The sequence below is a fragment of the Phasianus colchicus genome, chromosome 1 (assembly GCF_987193195.1).
Source record: "Phasianus colchicus chromosome 1, bPhaCol1.hap1.1, whole genome shotgun sequence".
NCBI lineage: Eukaryota > Metazoa > Chordata > Aves > Galliformes > Phasianidae > Phasianus > Phasianus colchicus.
In genome coordinates this window covers 122,396,425-122,414,941 of record NC_143436.1, presented here as the reverse complement: position 1 = coordinate 122,414,941, position 18,517 = coordinate 122,396,425, and the positions used below count along the sequence as shown (strand labels likewise).

The 18,517-nt window shown below is 44.9% G+C and overlaps 1 protein-coding gene across 2 annotated transcripts in view; it reads left to right on the top strand.

Moving 5' to 3' along the window:
• NHS (NHS actin remodeling regulator) overlaps window positions 1–18,517 on the top strand; it is a 249,866-nt gene that overhangs the window by 207,258 nt on the left and 24,091 nt on the right. For both annotated transcript variants that reach the window (XM_090125028.1, XM_090125021.1), the window contains exon 2: window positions 15,128–15,280. In XM_090125028.1, coding sequence (XP_089981154.1) covers window positions 15,128–15,280 — 153 coding nt within the window. The remainder of the gene's footprint in view (window positions 1–15,127; window positions 15,281–18,517) is intronic.

The window sequence follows — 18,517 nt, the reverse complement described above, 5'->3', positions numbered from 1 at the left end:
TGAGGGTGAACAGTGATAGGACAAGGGGGAATGGTCTTAAACTGAGACTGGAGGTTTAGGTTAGATATTAGGAGGAAGATTTTCAATCAAGAGGATCGTGAGGCACTGGAACAGGTTGCCCAAGGAGGTTGAGGATGCCTCATCCCGGAGGCATTCAAGGCCAGGCTGGATGTGGCTCTGGGCAGCCTGGTCTGGTGATTGGCAACCCTGCACATAACAGGGGGTTGAAACTAGATGATCTTTGTGGTTCTTTTCAACCCAGGCCATTCTGTGATACTGTGATTAACCTGCTGAACCAGGCTGTATCTCCAAACCACTACAGCTCAGGACACCACCATTTGAAAATGCTGCCTCAGTTCTTTGCTTTTTACTGCTTCACAGTTCCTATATATTTTCTTCTTCTTTTCTCCTTTTTTTTTTTTAATTTTTTTAATTTTTATTTTAAACTCAGGCAGAGATAAGGGCTTGTTTTCATATTCTCTCTAACACCCTAACAATACTTGAGATGCTACATACAAAATAAGCAGATGGCTGCGAACTGATCTGTATTTGTATATAAAATGTCTCCGACTTAACAAAAAATATCTACAGTATATAAAAAAAAAAAAAAAGTTGGCTGAGGTGGCCTCCCCTTCTCTGTTAACAGATGCTCTGGGATTTGATGGGATGTGAAGCCTTATTGCCACCTCCCCCAGACAGCATCCTGCTGGATCAGGGCTGGGCTGTCTCCGTGGGTGTTGTCTGCCTTTTGCTGCTCAATGCCTAGAGCGTTTCAGCCTGGGGCACAGTCTAGCACCTCTTCCAATACTTCATTTTTTCATTGCTGCTCAGAAAATGCACACTGAAGGAAGAGTGGCAAGGAGAAGAAGGCGATAAGGTAGAAGAGAACAGCAAAAGCCAGATCTTGTGTCCTCAGGTAGCCAGAGCATCCAGTGGCTGAGAGGGGACATGGCAAAGACAGCAGTATTTGACAGTTGGTTAGGCTTACTGTCTCACATTTCTGAGCATGGTTTCTCCCTTCTTCATAAAATTGAGTTTATTTGTTCAGTTTCTTGGGCAATGCTTACTGTTTGAAGTTAAGTCCCTTAATTCCTTGCTAACTTGCCTGCCTGAGGCCTTTGCACCATGACAGCAATGGGAATGTCCTGACAAAATCTGCAGGCTCATCATCACAGCCCATGAAGATAGCTGAGTTCTGACATGGCAGTGGGGTTGGTCAGTTTGTGTCAGAAGGAAGGCTGCTTGGTTCCTCGTGTCTGTGTACACGGTGGTGTCTGATCGCTGGCTGGATGTCACCAGGAAGCCGAGGCCTGCAGGATGGCTTTTCAGTCCTGCGAGGGCTCTCCACAGGGGCCTGTGGGATCCAGACACCTGAATCCAGCACTGAGCCTTGGACTGGCAGCTGTCTGTCTTCTCACAGTCCTCCCAGAGTGACCAGAGCAGCGCTGGCTCCTCTGGAAGATTATTTGGAGCTCACCAAGGCTCATTCATACTCAATATCAGAGGGGAGCATGTCTGCAAGCTATAGAAATACTGCAGGGAGACACATCTCCCTTGGGGAAAGCTACTTTTGTTTGTACGTTCTGTTGTCTGCTGCTTTATGCTTGGGAGTGTTGTCAGCTCTGCTCCCTGTGAAAAAATCTTCACTTCCCTAGGGTGCTTTCTCCCATGATTCACCATTCTACTCAACACGTGATACATTAAGATCAAACACTGTTTTCTACTTGACGGCCACATTTTTACTTACGCTTCCTGCATGATAATTTCAGTGACGGTGCTTTCCTTCCCCTCTCCTTACTGCCATTCCTTTTTCCTTTCTGGAAAGTATATCCTAGTTTAATTTATTTTCCTGTGGCTTCTAGAGCAAGTTATTTCTTGCAGTTTATTTTAATTTGTCATCGCTGCTTCCAGTTTAGAGTTTGAAGGCTTCCTGTCCAGTGTTGCAGGCCGATGTCATTCCTCATTATTGTAATTGATAGTTATCACTGGACATGGACCTGATGCTTCTGCACTTTTCTGGCTACATGTACCCATTTAATTGCATTTTCTGTTTTCATTCTTCATGTGTAGTGTAGTGCTCAGTACATCATCATAATAATATGTATGACCAGATGATAATTCTATATGTACATTAACCAACCAGTCATTTGCTATTTGGCATATTCTTTATGCTGAAACTGAAGTGTTGAAAGCTGCATTATACTTGGTCCAGCACATGCACAAACACTGATGAGGTATAAATGTGCAAGAATTTGCTGTTAGCTGTTACGCTGTGACAGAAAGCTCTTGAGAGAGAATGGCCTACAGCCCTGCAACATTTGACAAATCCTGGAGTTCTTCAGCAATTGTGCTGTTCATAAATAAAAGCATTAGAACTCAATTAGTTTTTCTGTGTAAATATGCAGCTTAGCAATATATATATGTGAGTACAAACGGTAGAGTATGATTTTCTCAGAAAATGGTATTAGCCATATCGATAAAGGATGGTATATGTTATAATCTTTATTAACACTTTTTGACACTTTACAAGAAGTAAATGAAATTTGTTTTAGGCTGAGTGTTCTCAAGCTGCATTTTCTGTGCTAGTTGCTGTCGGCTGTGATGTCTCAATTCAAGCAGGGAATTAGTGGGTTACTGTGAGCTGTAGGAGCTCCCTAGCTGGCATGGTAACAGGTCTGTATCCCCTGCAGGGTTGTGCAGAGGGTTGCAGCTAACAGTGCTCACCAGTCAGCTATCTGCAAGCTAGCATTTACCGTTTGGTACTTGTTTACCATTTTAAGTATGCAGGGACCTGAAATGCAGTAGAAAAATAGAGCAACGCTACAGCAAAATATTAGTGCCTAAGGTGAGCAAGCTGAGAACATGTTATTCAAACAATAACAACAACAGAAGAATAGCTTATCTCGATGTAAGTTATTCACTTTGAAGTCTATAGGTACAGTATCATGACAGAGTTTCCAAACAGTGTCTGGATGGGCTCCTTCTGTAAAGTAATCCAATATGTCACAGTGGCTTTGTGCATTTGTATATAGAAAATACAGTAAGTACTGCAGTCCATTCCATGTGTCATTACATGTTTGTTTTTTTCCCAGATAAGGGCCAATTTTTAGCCTTTAAGCCTGTTGAAAAATGCCGGAGTATTTGGGTATGATCTGATGCATAGGAGTTGGTTTTGGGCAGTGTGTGGTGGTGCAGCTGCCCCTGATGGAAGGGGGCCAGCCACAGCCCTAGTTTTCCTGCTGTGCCTTTTGTAGCATGAGGTGCTGCTGCCTGCACTGGAGTTTGTGCATGCAGCAGCGTGGTGTACCATGGACTGCAGTAGGTTTTTCATAGGAAACTAAGAGCTTGAGGAAGGGAAGGTTACTGTACTTTCTCCCATCTTGCAAGACGAACAAGAATCCCTCTGTAAGCAGGTTTCTTGGTTAAAATCTATTCCTTTGAGAAAGCATAGAAGGGGGAGAGGAAAATGTATATTTTTAGGCAGTTCTCCTTGTCCTTATACAATAAAGACTACATTCAGTATTATTTCAACAAGTGAAACTCTGTGAGTTAGCTGGTCATATTATTTCTTCTCATCTGTGCTCAGAGTGGCTTTCTGAACTCTTATGGCCCTGCTTGCTGTAATGTTTTACAGAAGTGTCATGTCAGAAGTGGGTCTGAAGAAGGATATTGCCAGACAGTATTGAAATCAGACCTCCCCTTCTGGCCCAGAGCCCTTTTGTGCTAGGTGCTCTGCACACCCAGTTCAAAGTTGGTTGTACAGAACTGTACGCTCACATAAATCACTTGTGAGGTTGAGGCCAAAAGGAACATCTGAGAGGAGCAGTGATGAATGACTTAGGTATTTGCTGAGTTGAGGAAGAGTTTCATTGAAAGAACACTGAAAGAGCTGCCTCATAAATTATTTGTATCTTCAGCTGCCTCTCTGTGCTAGGTCTAACCAGGACTATCATCAGGGTGGCATGAGAGTCACCTTGTAGCATTGTGTGTCTTCACCTGAGTGTAGATACAAGTTGCCTTGATTTTGTGGGGAAGAAGCTGCCTGGTGTAGCCATGACCCCAGGAGCAATCAGAGACCTGGAAGCAAGCCATGTTTCTCAATCCCACTGTAGGAAAGGAGTAATGGAACTGCTGGAGCTGTAAGGATATTTCCCTGGGGAAGAGAAAAGAGTTGCCCTCAGTCCCTTGGAGATGATTGACTTTCTGTCTTCCCTCAGATGCCTGTGAGTAATTCGAAGGAACACGTGTGCTATAGTAGCCTATTATTTACTAAATATAATTGGAAGACACTGATGCTGCTTACCTCAGCTTGCAGTTAAGCAGTGCTCAGGGCATCTAGCCAAGCATACTGAAAAAGACTGATGGAGAGGAAAAAGTGTGAAATACTAGCCATCATTTCTGCTCTTAACACATGGCTTGTTGTTCCTGACTTTTGGGAGCTTGATTTCTCAGCCTACCTGCTGTGCCAGTGGATGGGAAGCAGGGCTGTGCTTGTTCATTTTCTGTGTGAACTTAGAATCAGAGAATAATAGAATGCTTAGAATTGGAAGGGACCTCCAAAGGTAATCTAGCCCAACACCCCTGCAATGAACAGAAATATCCACAGCTAGATCAGGTTGTCTTCCAGCCTCACCTTGAAAGTCTCCAGTCTCTCATCTACCACATCTCTGGGCAGCCTGTTCCAGTGCCTTACCACCCTTACTGTAAAAGACTTTTTCCATATATCTAACCTAAATCTATCCTCTTTAAGCTTGAAACCATTTCTCCTTGTTCTGTCATCACAGACCCTGTTAAAGAGTCTGTCCCCTTCTTTCCTGTAACTCCCATTTAGATACTGAAAGGCCACTACTGGGTCACCTTCAGCCTTATCTTCTCCAGGCTGAACAGCCTCAGCTCTTTCAGCCTGTCCTTGTAGTAGAGTTGTTCCATTCCATGGATCATTTTTGTAGCCTTCCTCTGGATGTGCTCCAACAGGTCCATGTCTCTCCTGTACTGAGGATTCCACATCTGAACGCAGTATTCCAGGTGAGGTCTCATCAGCACAGAGTAGATGGGCAGGATCCCTCACTCACCCTGCTGGCCACACTTCTTTCAATGCAGCACAGGATGTGGTTGGCTTTCTGGGCTGTGAGAGCACATTGCTGACTCATGTCCAGCTTCCCATCCACCAGTATCCCCAGGCCTTTTTTGGCAGGGCTGCACTCAATCCTTTCATCCCTCATCTTGTATTGGTAGTGGATGTTGACTTGACCCAGGTTCAAGATCTTGCACTTGGATGCGTTGAACTTCCTGAGGTTCACTTGGGCCCACTGCTCAAGCCTGTCAAGTTCCTTTGAATGGCATCCCGTCTCTCTGATGTGTTGACTGCACCCTGTGCAGCTTGGTGTCATCAGCAAGCTTGTTGAGAGTGCACACGACTCCACTGTCATGATGAAGAAATTAAAGAGTATCAGTCCCGCCTATGACCCTGGGGGATGCCACTTATCACTGTTTTCCATGCAGACATTCAGCCATTGACCACCACTCTCTAGGCCTGGTCCCACAGCCAGTTCTTCATTCATTGAACAGTCCACCCTTCAAATCCATGTCTTTCCAATTTGGAGAGAAGGATGTTGTGGGGTACCGTGTAAAAAGCCTTACTGAATTCCAGATAGATGACATCAGTGGCTCTTCCCTTGTCCACTGAGGCAGTGACACCATAATAAAAGGCCATTATGGTGGCCAAGCAGGATTTGCCCTTGGCGACGCCTTGCTGATTCTCCCTTATCACCTCCGTGTCTTCCATGTGCCTTAGCATAGCTTCCAGGAGGATCTGCTCCATGATCTTTCCTGGCACAGAGGTGAGACTGACAGGATAGTAGTTCCTAGGGTCATCACCTGCTTGCCATAACTTTTCAGATATCATTGAGAGTGTCTTGGTGACTACATCAGCTAATTCCCTCAGGACTCTGGGATGAATCTCAGGAGGACCCAGAGACTTGATGATGTACATGTTCCTCAGATGGTCATGAGCCTGATCTTCACTTAAAGTGGGAGAGACATTGCTTCCCCAGTCCCCTCTTACCAAACCGAACATTTGAAGGCTGTGTGATGAGCAGTTATCAGAGAAGAGCAAAGCAGAAAAGTGCCTCAGCCTTCTCCTTGTCAGCTGTTACCAGTTTTCAGTCTTGGTTTTGGCTTGGGAACTGCTTCTCACCTCGGTTACTGGCTTCCCCATGCTATTGGCTGAAGACAAGAGACTTAAATATGCCCATGAGGAAAATCTGCTCTCCTCCCTCTCAGGCAAACCTTTACAGGGCAGCCCCTATCACCTCCATCATGTGCTCAGGTCTGTCACCCAGGTATGACCTTGTTTTCTAACTCCTTATCACAGTGACCTTGCTAATGACAGTTAGCATTATTCACAAATAATAAGGGCACTTTGTTGTTGTGGTGGTGGTGGTTTTTTTTGTTTTGTTTTGTTTTTTACCATTATTCACAAATAATAAGGACGCTCGGTTTTGTTTTTTTCTGGGGGACAGATAATGAATGTTGTGAGTTCATATACAATAAATGAGGTCTCAGGAACCTTTAAAAATAGTAATAGGGGAAACATCCACAGGAAAAAAAAATCAGTAGATACAAAATGTAACTCATGACAGTATTCATAGAATCTTGTGAGTTGGAAGTGACTTTTATTGGCCATCTAGTCCAACTGCCCTGCAGTGAACAGGTACACTTACAGCCACATCAGGGTGCTCAGAGCCCCATCCAGTCTGACCTTGAGTGTATCCAGGAATGGGGCATCCACCACCTCTCTGGGCAACCTGTGCCAGTGCCTCACCACCCTTATTGTAAAACACCTCTTCCTTATATCCAGTCTAAATCTCCCCTCTTTTTGTTTTAAAACTTTTCCCCTTGTCCTTTTCACAACAGACCCTGCTGAAGAGTCTATCCCCTTCTTTCTTACAACTCCCCTTTAGATATTGAAGGGCCACTATCAGGTCTCCCCAGAGCCTTTTCTTCTCTGGGCTGAACTTGTCTTTGGTTTGGTTTTGCTGTTCACATTTCTTAGTGTTTTTCTTCTGTGGTGAGTACGTTGCCCTTCCAGACAGGTGGCTTGATAGTGACCTGTAGGAAAGCACATCAGGGACTAGGAATATGAAACAGTGGGGCCATAGGGCTCTTTTCCTTCTAAGTTATCATCTTGAATGAAGTGTGTGTCAGTAGTAAACAAAATGCTGTCAGCTGCTGATGGCCATTTGATGCCCTGTGTAGAATAAGTTGATGTCCTTAATCAACTGTCGAAGAGACAGGTATGTGTATCGTTGCACTGTTGGTGTAATTGATGCTAAATTACACTCCTGAGCCAAATGGAGAAGATTGATGGAGACTAATTCATAGAGCTTTGATGGAAGACTGTACTTTATGAAGATTGCAAGGAAAACAGAAATATATTTGCTGTTCTTCAAATAAGTCATCTGAATCTTATCTTTCAATATGCTGAACGCAGATATTCTATGTCAAGTGTCATCTTCCCCTGTGCTTTTTCAAGGCCCCCAGTGTTTTACAGCAGGATTTGTGTTGCGGATGCTGACATGGAGACAGGGGCTCTGATGCACAAGCCTCTGCTCTTGGAAGGAGAATTCTTGGTGGGGACACAAAAGGCTAGCCTTGGAAAGGGACCACTTCTGATAGAAATATTCAGATAGAAGTATGCAGAGGGATTGAATGTTTTAAGTAGGAGAAATAGGGAAAATGCATTAAAATTACTTTGAAACTCTGTCCTATGACAAAAACGTGTGTGCAGTACTTCACATAACAATATCTGGGTAGCATGAACGTGTTTTTTCACAAGATCTTGAAGGTAAACATTAACCAAGGAAGATAGGATAGTAAATGAATTTTGTGAAGCTTTGTTCTTGAGTGCATGTGGAATCCAGGTGGCTGATCTGAGAGCAACATCACAGTGAGCCGCACACTTCTGTGTTTTAAAGGGGAGAGCAAGATGGTGACCTGCTGGAGCAACAAGGGCAAAACCTAGTAGTGATCTGAGATGAGTCAGTATAGGCGAAAAATAGCTGTGAGAGAGAAATGGAAAGGATGTCTAAACATCTGCTTGCTGAGCGTATTGTTGAGAACATGCACTGCGCTGCTGGAGACAAGAGACTATCTTACTGCATGTCATTGAGAGTGGGAGTAATGAGAAGGGTCAACGGGAAAAAATCTGTGTTGAAAAGTGCTGAAAGAGCTTCAGGCTGAAAGAAGTGCTTTCAGCTAATGAAGAATGTGGGATTGAGAGAGGTCTGGAGGTGTTAGTTACATGCTGTGATGTGTGTGTACGCAAACACAAATATGTGTGCATGCACATGTCTGATGTATCACCCCTACTGCCAGCATGCCAGCCTCACCATTAGATCCAGTAACCTCAAACTAGCGGGACTCAGGTGCTGTCTGCCTTTTGTACCATTCTCCTGCGTGCAGCTCTGATGCTGCCTTTTGTATCACTTCAACCTTCAGACCTCTGGTAGAACCACTCAGCTGCGGCATGAGTGACCAGCTGGGTCATGGTCTCTGAAAAAGTAGAACACAGTTAAATGTTTAATTTTATGCATACAAGTGCACAACTGAGAAAACTTTTGTCTAGTCATAAGTCTTTAGATGCCCTGGGAATAGAGCCAGACCTGATTAGTAGTTTTGTTTCTCACTTACTAACCTGCTTTCCCTGATGGACTTTTTGCTGCTGTGGCAGAACAAGGACCATGGCTACGCATACATTATTGAACGTTTCAGTTGTTTATTAATAGGTAAGTGTGTTGCACTCCCTCCAGTGCTTGCTGTCACTCTGCATTAGATGGGATGTGCACTGGGGGGATTTTATTGGTGCAGAGTCTGGTGTGAATGGGGTAGGTGCATATGCACAATTGCACATATTCATGGAGATGTCTAATAAGGAGACACGTGCACCTAGAATAAAAATGCCATTCACCTCTCCAGTCTGGCTTATGAGTGGGAAGGGCAACTCTATTAACAAAACCCCCAACAGAAACCTTCTGTCTGTAACTACATTTGCTCCTGTTTTGTAGCTGAGAGCACAAAGCTGTTTCTCTCCCAGTCACTCTTGGAGGCAGTGGAAAGCACAGACTAGAGAACAGGAATAAAAGGAGAAGAGGAAACCACTGGCTAGAGAAGCTACACAGGAATTAAACCTTAAACATAAAAAATACTGTGCTTTTCTGTGAGGTTACTGTCTATCCTGCAGTGACAGCTTTGAAAGGCTTTGAAATAACAAGTCCCAATCTGGCCACTGTAACTTATTTGACAGTTAGGGAAAACAGTTAAAAATATGTTCAAACACCGCCAACAGTGATTGAAGGCAGCAAAGCCAAGAATGGGATTAGCATGTGGCACTCTGCACATAAGTGCATATTGCTGAACGGTGTAATCTTCTTACGTTATAAGAATCGCAGACTTCCCAGCCCTCTTGAATTGTGTCTGTTTGTTGTGCCAGTTAACCGAATACCAGGTAAATGCAAAATTCAGGGATCTGCACGTGAAAATGACGTCTAAATCATACGCTTTCCAATGTTTTCATCTTCCCAGATAACTGAATGCTGAAGATGAATGGAGTTTTGTCCACTTGTCCTTTTTTTTTTCCTCCTGAATAGCTGTCATTTCCATATGTATGGAATAATCGGAGGCAGAGAAATGTCACAGTGTTGCACTAAGAAATTGTGGTCGGAACATGCAGTGTTTCAAAGTACTGACAAGAAGTAAAACAAAGAGTGTAAAAGATCATGGTCTTTCTCAGCAGTTTCTGCTGTCAGTGCCTTTCTGCCTGAGTTTGAAAAATTTGCATATTGTCCATCCATGAGTGTAGAACAGAATAACAGCTGTGTTCCTGTTGTTGCCTGCTTGTAGCCAAAGGCTTATCTTGTGTTGTTGTGTCTCCCCTCCTGCTTTCATGGGCACGTATGGCCCACGTAGATACAGCTGTGCCAGCTTTGAGAAGTAGTCTAGAAGCAGACCCTCTAAAAATGGACGTCAATCCAGTAGGCAGTGGGCACTGGGAAGACTGAAGGGAAACACCTGCACTGAATAGTGCCCCCAGGAATGTCAGGGTACACACACCAGGAAAGCGAGAATGATGTAAGAGAGGATGAGAGGATCCCATCCTGACACTGAACAAGCCCCAGAGATGCCCAGGAGTGGTGAAGAAGAGGAGGCAGGGGCGCTGGCACGCAGTTTTCAGTTTCAGTGAGTTGGTTGTCTCTAATCTTCTGAGAGAAGTGTGTTTAAGAAGCCCTGACCAGGCTCTGATGTAACCTGCCTTGGCTTTCCTATGCCTTGGTGCTACTGGGCCACACACCAGTCTGTTCGGGGACAGAAGAGTAAGGCAGGGTCCAACACAGTTCCATGATGCCAAGCATCTGCCTCATTCCCATCACGTCATGTCACTCCCAGTACAAGGGCTTCAGAAGAAAAAGCCATCACTGTCAAGCACTGCTTCACACCAATGTGGACAGAAATTATTGCTTCCATCAGGTGGGAAAAGAGGATGGCATCCTGCTCTCACTGGGGTGAACTAACCCAAAGCTGTCAGGATGCATTTCTGACTCCAGAGGTGTGAGGGACATAGTGTGCATGCGCATGCTTGTGCATATAGATCCTGGAGTTACAGTAAGGTGATGTTGCTCAGCTGGGAGGCTGAAATGCTGAAGAGCCAGGAGCCTTATCTGCAAGGAGCAGAAGCCCCTTCGCACAGGCATTTCTGAATCCTTAATAAAGATGCGATGGGAAGGAGGCTGATCCAAATAGCTATCTGCAGCTCCATAGGATGAGGTCTGAGTTAGCAAGTAGATAAGTCCAGGGTGCATGCATGGGTGTAGGAAACAGATTATCCCACTTCAGAGGTGCTTCGGTCTCTGTCCTTCCAGGCACTGGTCCCTGCTGGTAAGCCCAGGCACCCACTGCACCTGTCTACTGCTGCAGTAGACAAAGAAGGAGCCACTTGGAAAGTGCTGAGCTTGCTGATACATTGCACGGAATGTGGGACATGTGCAGCAAAGAAGTGGCTGTAGTTTCTTGTCAGCCTTACAGGCTTAAACCCCCTGGATTTTACAGCAGAGACACTAGTACTTAGGGGAATATGCATTCGAGACATGTAGAGCTATAAATAAAATTCACATCAGACTCAGCACTTGCCTCAATGAAACATTTATGCACTAATATGCATGATGGAGTTGGATGTGTTGCTTGATTATCTAGTATTTGAGATGAACCAGTCTTGCTCAGAATTCATTTTCTTGCATGCTTTGCACACAGACTCAGAAGACAGCAGCTCACTGACAACCTGTGCAGCCAGTGTGGAAGAGTTTGATTAGGATGAACCCTACTGCCACTGCTGCAACTGTCTTAGGCCTGTTTATGCAAAGGTTTCTTCTTATAATGAATGAAAAAAACAGTCACCTTTTTTAAGTGGCTGGAAAATGTGGTGTTTGCTGACATGGCAGGTGAGCCACCTCTCTGCTGGAGAAGGGCTTCCCAGCTAGCACCTGAGAAGGTGCAGCTGCCCATCTTCAAGAGCATCCTGCTGCTACTCTACTACTTCTTATTCCTTGGTTTGATTTGTTTTGATTGTGGGCTTTTTTTTCCTTCTGGAACTAAAGCACTTTGTTGAGAATGTGACAACCACTGGTTTGGCTTTACTTGTGCAGGGGTTTGTGGTGCGGTGGCTCTGGGCAGTCTGTCCCTGAGCACACTGGACATGTCCTCATTCTCTACTGAAATCCCCTTCAGGTTCTTCCTTTTTTCACATCTAACACCAAATTGTGGGTTTTTTTTAATCAGGAAATCCTCTTTTTTTTTTTTTTTTTTTTTTTCCCCTGACACCTAATGGCAACTATAATAAAGAAATAATAAGTTGAGAAGCAGAAGGAGCTGGGGTGGGGGGAAGGTGAGCGTCTAGAGAAGCAGACGGAGTTGGGAGGGGAACCCCTGAATCTATGAAATAAATGGAGCAGAAATCTTTCTTGCTTGGCCTTTGTGGTGTTATTATTAGAACAGCCACGCCTGAGTGCACTGAAGCCGTGCAACCTTCAAGCATCCACGTGCAGTTCTGCTGCAGCAGGATTCTCTGTTTGCTTTGCTAGAGGAGGGAGGGAGAGCGAACGAGAGGATGTAAGGACAAGAAGAGTTTAAAACTGATAAATATGAACAACGTTGATAAACCAGCTATTTGGGAATTGGTGAAAATCTTCTCATGAGAGCAACCATTAGTGTATGTCTGTTTGACATTGGTTGTCAGGAAACCAGCCAACATTAATGGATCCACAAAATGTAATGGAGAATCCATTTAAACGGTCTCTTGTCATTTTGCCATCCCACAAGACAAAAAACAATTACTTTAGCTCGAGAATGAAATGAACGTGATAGTTTATATGATTCACTTGTATATTCTAAATTGATCAAAGCGCACACTAAAAATATATTAACAGTTTTCATTTGATGCCTGAAATGCTGCTTTTCCTGTGTCTCTGCAGGATTCTTTGCTCATTCATCCTGGTGTCCAGCTGTTAATAATTTAAAGGCTGTGGTTTTACGCTTTCTGTGTCACTTTATTTACTATGCCTGTTGTGATGATGCTCAGGGGCTAGAGGTGCACGCAAGCTAGGCCTTATACAGACAGCCTACAGTGTAAATCACCAGGAGAGAGGAAGTGCTTGCTGAAGGAGGTACCTTATCCCCATTTTACAGAACGGAGACAAGAGACCTTGCCCTGTGCCCTGAGTAACATGTCCGGTGGCCCTGGAAGCCCACAGCCCGCTCCATTGCCTGGCAGCAATGCCTGAGGCCTATGCCCAGGCAGCAGGGCCAGGCTGGGTACCTGTGCAGGTGCACAGGAATAGCAGTCAGAAAGGGTGAAGAGGAAGCTGGCCTGCTTTTGGCAGTTGGTCACATCTTGCCTCCCTCAGGAGTGATGTGGACCCTATCAGTTGCTGAGAGGTTTTTCCCTCTCCTGCCCCTTGCTGAGAGGTGGTTGCAGAGCTTCACTGCTCTGAGGCTGGGATGTGTCCTCCAGCATCCAGCCTGACTGCGTTTGTATGGGTTTGTTCTTCTTTATCCCAGGGCCAACATTGTCCCCTGTGCTACCCAGCATTTCTTTCTGCCCCTGCACCACAGGCAGAGGCCATTCATCCTCTCACAGCATCTTTGCGAGCTCTTTTTGCCAGCTTTTTTAAGTTTCTGTTCTGATCTGTCTAGAAAATCCACTCCAGCTTTTCAATATTTTAAAGGGCTGTTTGGTTCCGTGCATATTATACAATATTTCTGCTATCTTGGTGTCAGTGGGGCATATTCCCTGGCACAGGGAGAAAGAGTTCCTGCAGGAGAAGGAGACACACAGATATGCAGACTCTGAGGCTGTGGCACGGGGTGCTGCACATCACTGACTGCCCTTTTCAGATTGGATATTACGAAAAAACAACTTCACCAAAAGAATGGTCAGGCACTAGAATGGGCTGCCCAGGGAGGTGGTGGTGTCACTGTCTCTGGAGGTGAAGCATGTAGATGTGATACTTAAGGACATGGGTTAGTGGGCAGTATTGGTAGACAATTGACTAGATGATCTTAAAGGTTTTTTCCCAACCTTAACGATTCTATGATTGTACCAATTGGAAACAAGCAGTGTATTTGTTTGCCATTTTCATTCTGGTACAGCTCTGCTAGGTTTGTCTGCTTGCTGAGACTCAGGTGGCCAGGAGGTCATGCTGCTTTTTCTGTAAACAGCAGTGCCTGTCTACCACAGTGAGCATGTAGTGGGATTGTGTTAGCTTGGTTTCGTCTTCAAGTCTCACACAAAGTATGTTAATCCAACTCCCACTCAATCTTACTTGTAAAACACTGCTGCCGAAACCAGAAGAGCCTTTCTGCAAGTTAAATATTGCAGTGAAATCTATTCTATTCTAATGAAATGTCTGAACAACTCTTAAGTAGGTAAAACTTTCTGCTCGCTTATTTAGCTCTGTCACAGACAACTACAAGAACTGTTGTCTAGACAGACTTTTTCTGGAGATAGGAAGGAACTACTTGTGTCTGCTGTTTCATTAGCCTCCAGGGTGCAATTTGTGATCATGAATACCACATATCCTGAGTGATAGATGGAATGGGTGGGGTGCTACTACTCGTACTTACCAGTTCTTGTCCCAAGATGAATTTCCCATGGATGTCATGTGGTTCCTAAGTGGGTTAGGAGCAAGTCCCTTTGTGTCTCATTACCTTGTCTGTAAAATAGGAATTGTGCTTCCTCACCCTCAAGGGGCAAAGGAAATGTAAAATCAGCTTGTGACAGTGAAACTCTCACCTACTCACTCCCCAAGAGTAGTGCGGTGGCCAGGCAGGGCATCCCTCACATCTCTCCTTACCTGTCCCTTGGGATGCTGGATGCACTGGAGTTAGGCACTTCTCCTCCAAGTTCTGTCACTCTTGAGGAAGCCTCTCAAAGCTGAAGTGTTTTCATGTAACTTTCAGAGACAGTTAGGAGATTTCGCTAGACGAACTGAAGTTTTCCTGTCCCTCAGAAGTCCAGGTGCATTACAGGAACCCCTTCTGATAGGTAACAGCTACCAGCACTCAGCAGGATGGGCAGTTAATCTTGGATGTTATGCATGGGAAGGCAGTGAACTAGCAACCCGTGTTAGGAGTTAGCCGTGTGTAACATGATGTAGTGGCAGAGTACAGAGCAGGGGGAGAGGGTAGACTGGAGATGCAGGCTTCTTGCTGCCTTTGCTCTAAGTGTCACTGTGGGAATGTTGTATGGCCTCTTTGCATTTTCATTTTGGCGTCTATAGAATTATTAGTCAATTAGTGCATACATTCAGCATCTATATTGTATCATCACACCTGCTTGCCTCCTTTACAGTCATCTGCAATCTGGTAAAAAGTCATTATCTAAATGCTAAGTGGCATAATGTGGTACAGCAACATGGAGAAGATAAGAATCACTGCTACTTAGTGGGATAAGGGCTGTCATAACATCCTCAGTGCTCATTCTTGGCACTGCTACTCCAAGTGAAACCCTTTTCTTTTCAGCTAGACTGATGCATTCAGTCCTGTGAGTCTTAACTGGGGCTCTTCTCTTTTGCTACAGCCGTCTCCAACCTGGATGCAGAGAGCAAACTGAGTGTCTATTACCAGGCACCTTGGCATCAGCAAAGAAATATCTTCCTCCCCTCCACCAGACCTCCGTGTGTGGAGGAGCTGCACCACCACGCCAAGCAGCACTTGCGAGCCCTGCGCAGAGGTAGGTGTTGCTGCATGCATGTATGGTGGGGCTCAAGCACCATGCTTCCCTGGGAATACAGCACTGGGGTTGAGAACTAGGGTGAAGAAACTAGGAGAACTAGGGCTCATGTCCTCTTTGGCTTGTTTGTGATTACTGGAGGAGTTCTGAAATGAACTTTTTACTCTTCCATTTTACATTCTTGCATTCTGTTAAATATTTCTGCATTGCAAGTATGAATTATTTGGTTCAGTGACAAAGGATGGAGGAACTGAGTGTTTTAACAGGACCATGTATCTCCTGCTAACCACATGCTAAACAGTGTCCCAGGACTGATAAGATTTAACTTTCCAGGGGCTAAACCTGGAATCCAGTGATACTAGAGAGGCTCCACAGAATCTGAGCTGCCTGCCCGGGGCTTGTAAGCCTGGAGGAGGGCTGCATTCTTTCTGGGTAGAAGCTGAGTGCCTATAGGGAGGGAGGGGAATCCCTGCCATACAGGGGTTTTGCTGAGTGAAACCAGTGGAAGGCAAAAGATGGGCAAAGGCTGGCTTTCTCGTGCTGTCTTACTGAGGGAAAAATTCCCAACTGGAGGCATACATCTGTGCCTTTCTTCTGTAGCGTAAGAAAGGAGAAAATCCATGCAGGTCACTTTTAAAATGTTCTTCTGCAGATTCCCTTTTTGGAAATGTTTTGCACCAGCAGCTATCATTGCCTTGCCCATGTATTGTTATTGGGTTATAATAATAATTACTGGGATCTGTGGAGCATCTGTTAACTGGATGAAATGTTCCAATTAATTCTCACACATGAGCCTTTCTACAGAGTTTTGCTCAAGACCATCTTGAAGGTACAGCATATCTTCAGAGCACTGCAAAGAGCAATAAAGCAGGACTGCAGTGCTCAAATAGAACAGAAGTGAGCTTTTCTCTCTGCAGCTTTGCAGTCGTCCCAGTAGCAGGCTGATCTGTGCCTGCCATCTGGTGGGCAGCAGAAAGCTTGACATTGGTGGGAAGGCAGTGGCCAAAAATGCCTCTTTGCTTCTAAGCAGCACTTTGAGCAGCTGCCTGTCCTGCATGTCTAAGGTAGATGTGCAGGTTTAGCAGGCAGCTTGTCATATGCTGCTTGGTTTTATTTTCTAAATAATTACACTTACCAGGATGAAATTGTGATCTGAAATTTAACCTAAATATGTTTATTGTCTCCATTCTATTTCTTCTGTTACAATTTTGCAATCTCTTTATATAAACAGGAGTAATTCTAACTAAACGTTAGATCAGGAAACCAGCTATGGTTGGCTGGACCATAGTTATATGCGTGAGATGAATATGTCATCCCCTTCCAGCAGCACTCTATGCAAACACTAATTACCTTTCACCTAGCTTTCACCTAAAATTAGAGGAAATCCATAAGCGTTCCCCAATTCACATGGAAAATCTCAGCTTGGAACTGATGCTGGAAGAAGGATGGATATTGTAAGCCCGTGATGGAAGAAGACTCCTCTGGGCCAGGAATAGGGTAATTTTGACTTTTTCAGGATGGACTCCTCCATACTGGGCCATAGAACTGCTGCATGATGTTAAGACAGGGAAGGAAGAACTACCTGAGGCTATGTTTCTTTCTTTCCACTCAGAAAGGTATATTTTCTGGGGTTAGAATGCAGATGTTCATGTGTCTTGACATTTCAAGGCAACAGGAGTGCAAGTTCTCACTGGGAATCAGGCTTTGCATCCCAAGCATTTAGAAGTCAGCTCATTTATCACTTGAAATTAAAGGTATAAAGTCCTTTTCAGGGTGAGTTCAGCTTCCAAGCTCAAGACAGGTGCATCCCCAAGAAGAAGAAATCAGGCAGTGGTGATAGGAGATGCACATGGATGAGCAAGGAGCTCATGGAAAATCTCAAATGGAAAAAGACAATCTACAGAACATGGAAATGGGATCTGGCCACATGGGAGGAGTATAGGAACATTGTCAGGGCATGCAAGGATGCAAGGAGGAAGACTTAAGACAAGGAAGGTCAAGAAAAACAAGAAAGGCTTCTTTAAGTACATCAGTAGCAAAAGGAAGAAAGACTACAGAAAACTTGGACCCACTGCTGAATGAGGTAGGAGCCCTGGTAATAGAGGACACCGAGAAGGCAGTTACTGAACACCTTCTTTACTTCAATCCTTACTGCTAAGGCTGCTGCTTGGGAAACCCAGACCGTGGAGGTGAGAGTCTGGGGAAAGAAGTACTTCTCCTTGGTCAAAGCGAGTCTGGTCAGAGATGGACTAAGCAAACTTGACACACACAAGTTCATGGGCGCCAGATGGAATACCATGTGTGGTAGCCATGTGTGCTGAGGGAACTTACAGAAGTGATTGCCAGGCTGCTCTCTTTTCATCTTTGAAGGGTCATGGAGAATGGCAGAGGTTCCTGAGGACTGGAGGAAAGGTAGTGTCACTGCAGCCTTCAAAAAGAGCAAGAAGGACAAGCCAAGAAACTACAGGCCAGTCATCCTCACCTCCATTCCTGAAAAGATGATGGAACACCTTATTCAGGATATAATCTCAAAGCAAGTAGAAGAAAACAAAGTTATCAGGAGTAGTCGACATGGATTCACCAAAGGGAAATCATGCTTGACCAAAGTGGTAGCCTTCTATGACATGACTGGCTGGGTAGAAGAGGAGAGAGCAGTGAGTGCTGTCTACCTTGACTTCAGCAAGGTTTTTGACACTTCCTCCCATAACATCCCATAGGTAAACTTAGGAAGCGTGGAACAGATAAATCAACAGTCAGGTGGATTGAGAACTGACTGACTGGCAAAGCTCAGAGGGTTGTGATCAGTGGCACAGAGTCTAGTTGGAGGCCTGGTGTTCTAGTGGACAACAGGGTGACTACAAGCCAGCAGTGTGCCCTTGTGACCATGAAAGCCAGTGGTGTCTGGGTGCATTAAAAAGAGGGTGCCCTGCAGGCCAAGGAACATGATCCTCCTCCTCTACTCTGCTCTGGTGAAGCCACATCTGGAGCACTGTGTCCTGTTTTGTGCTCTCAATTCAAGAAAGACAGGGAACTTCTGGAGAGAGTCCAGTAGAGGCCACAAAGATTATGAGGGAAGCATCTCCCTTGTGAGAGAGACCTGGGGTTGTTCTGCCTGGAGAAGACTGAGGGGGAATCTTATCCATGCTTACAAATATCTAAAGGGTGGGAGTCAAGTGTATGGAGCCAGGCTCTTTTCAGAAGTGCCCAGCAACAGAATGAGGGGCAATAGCTACAAAT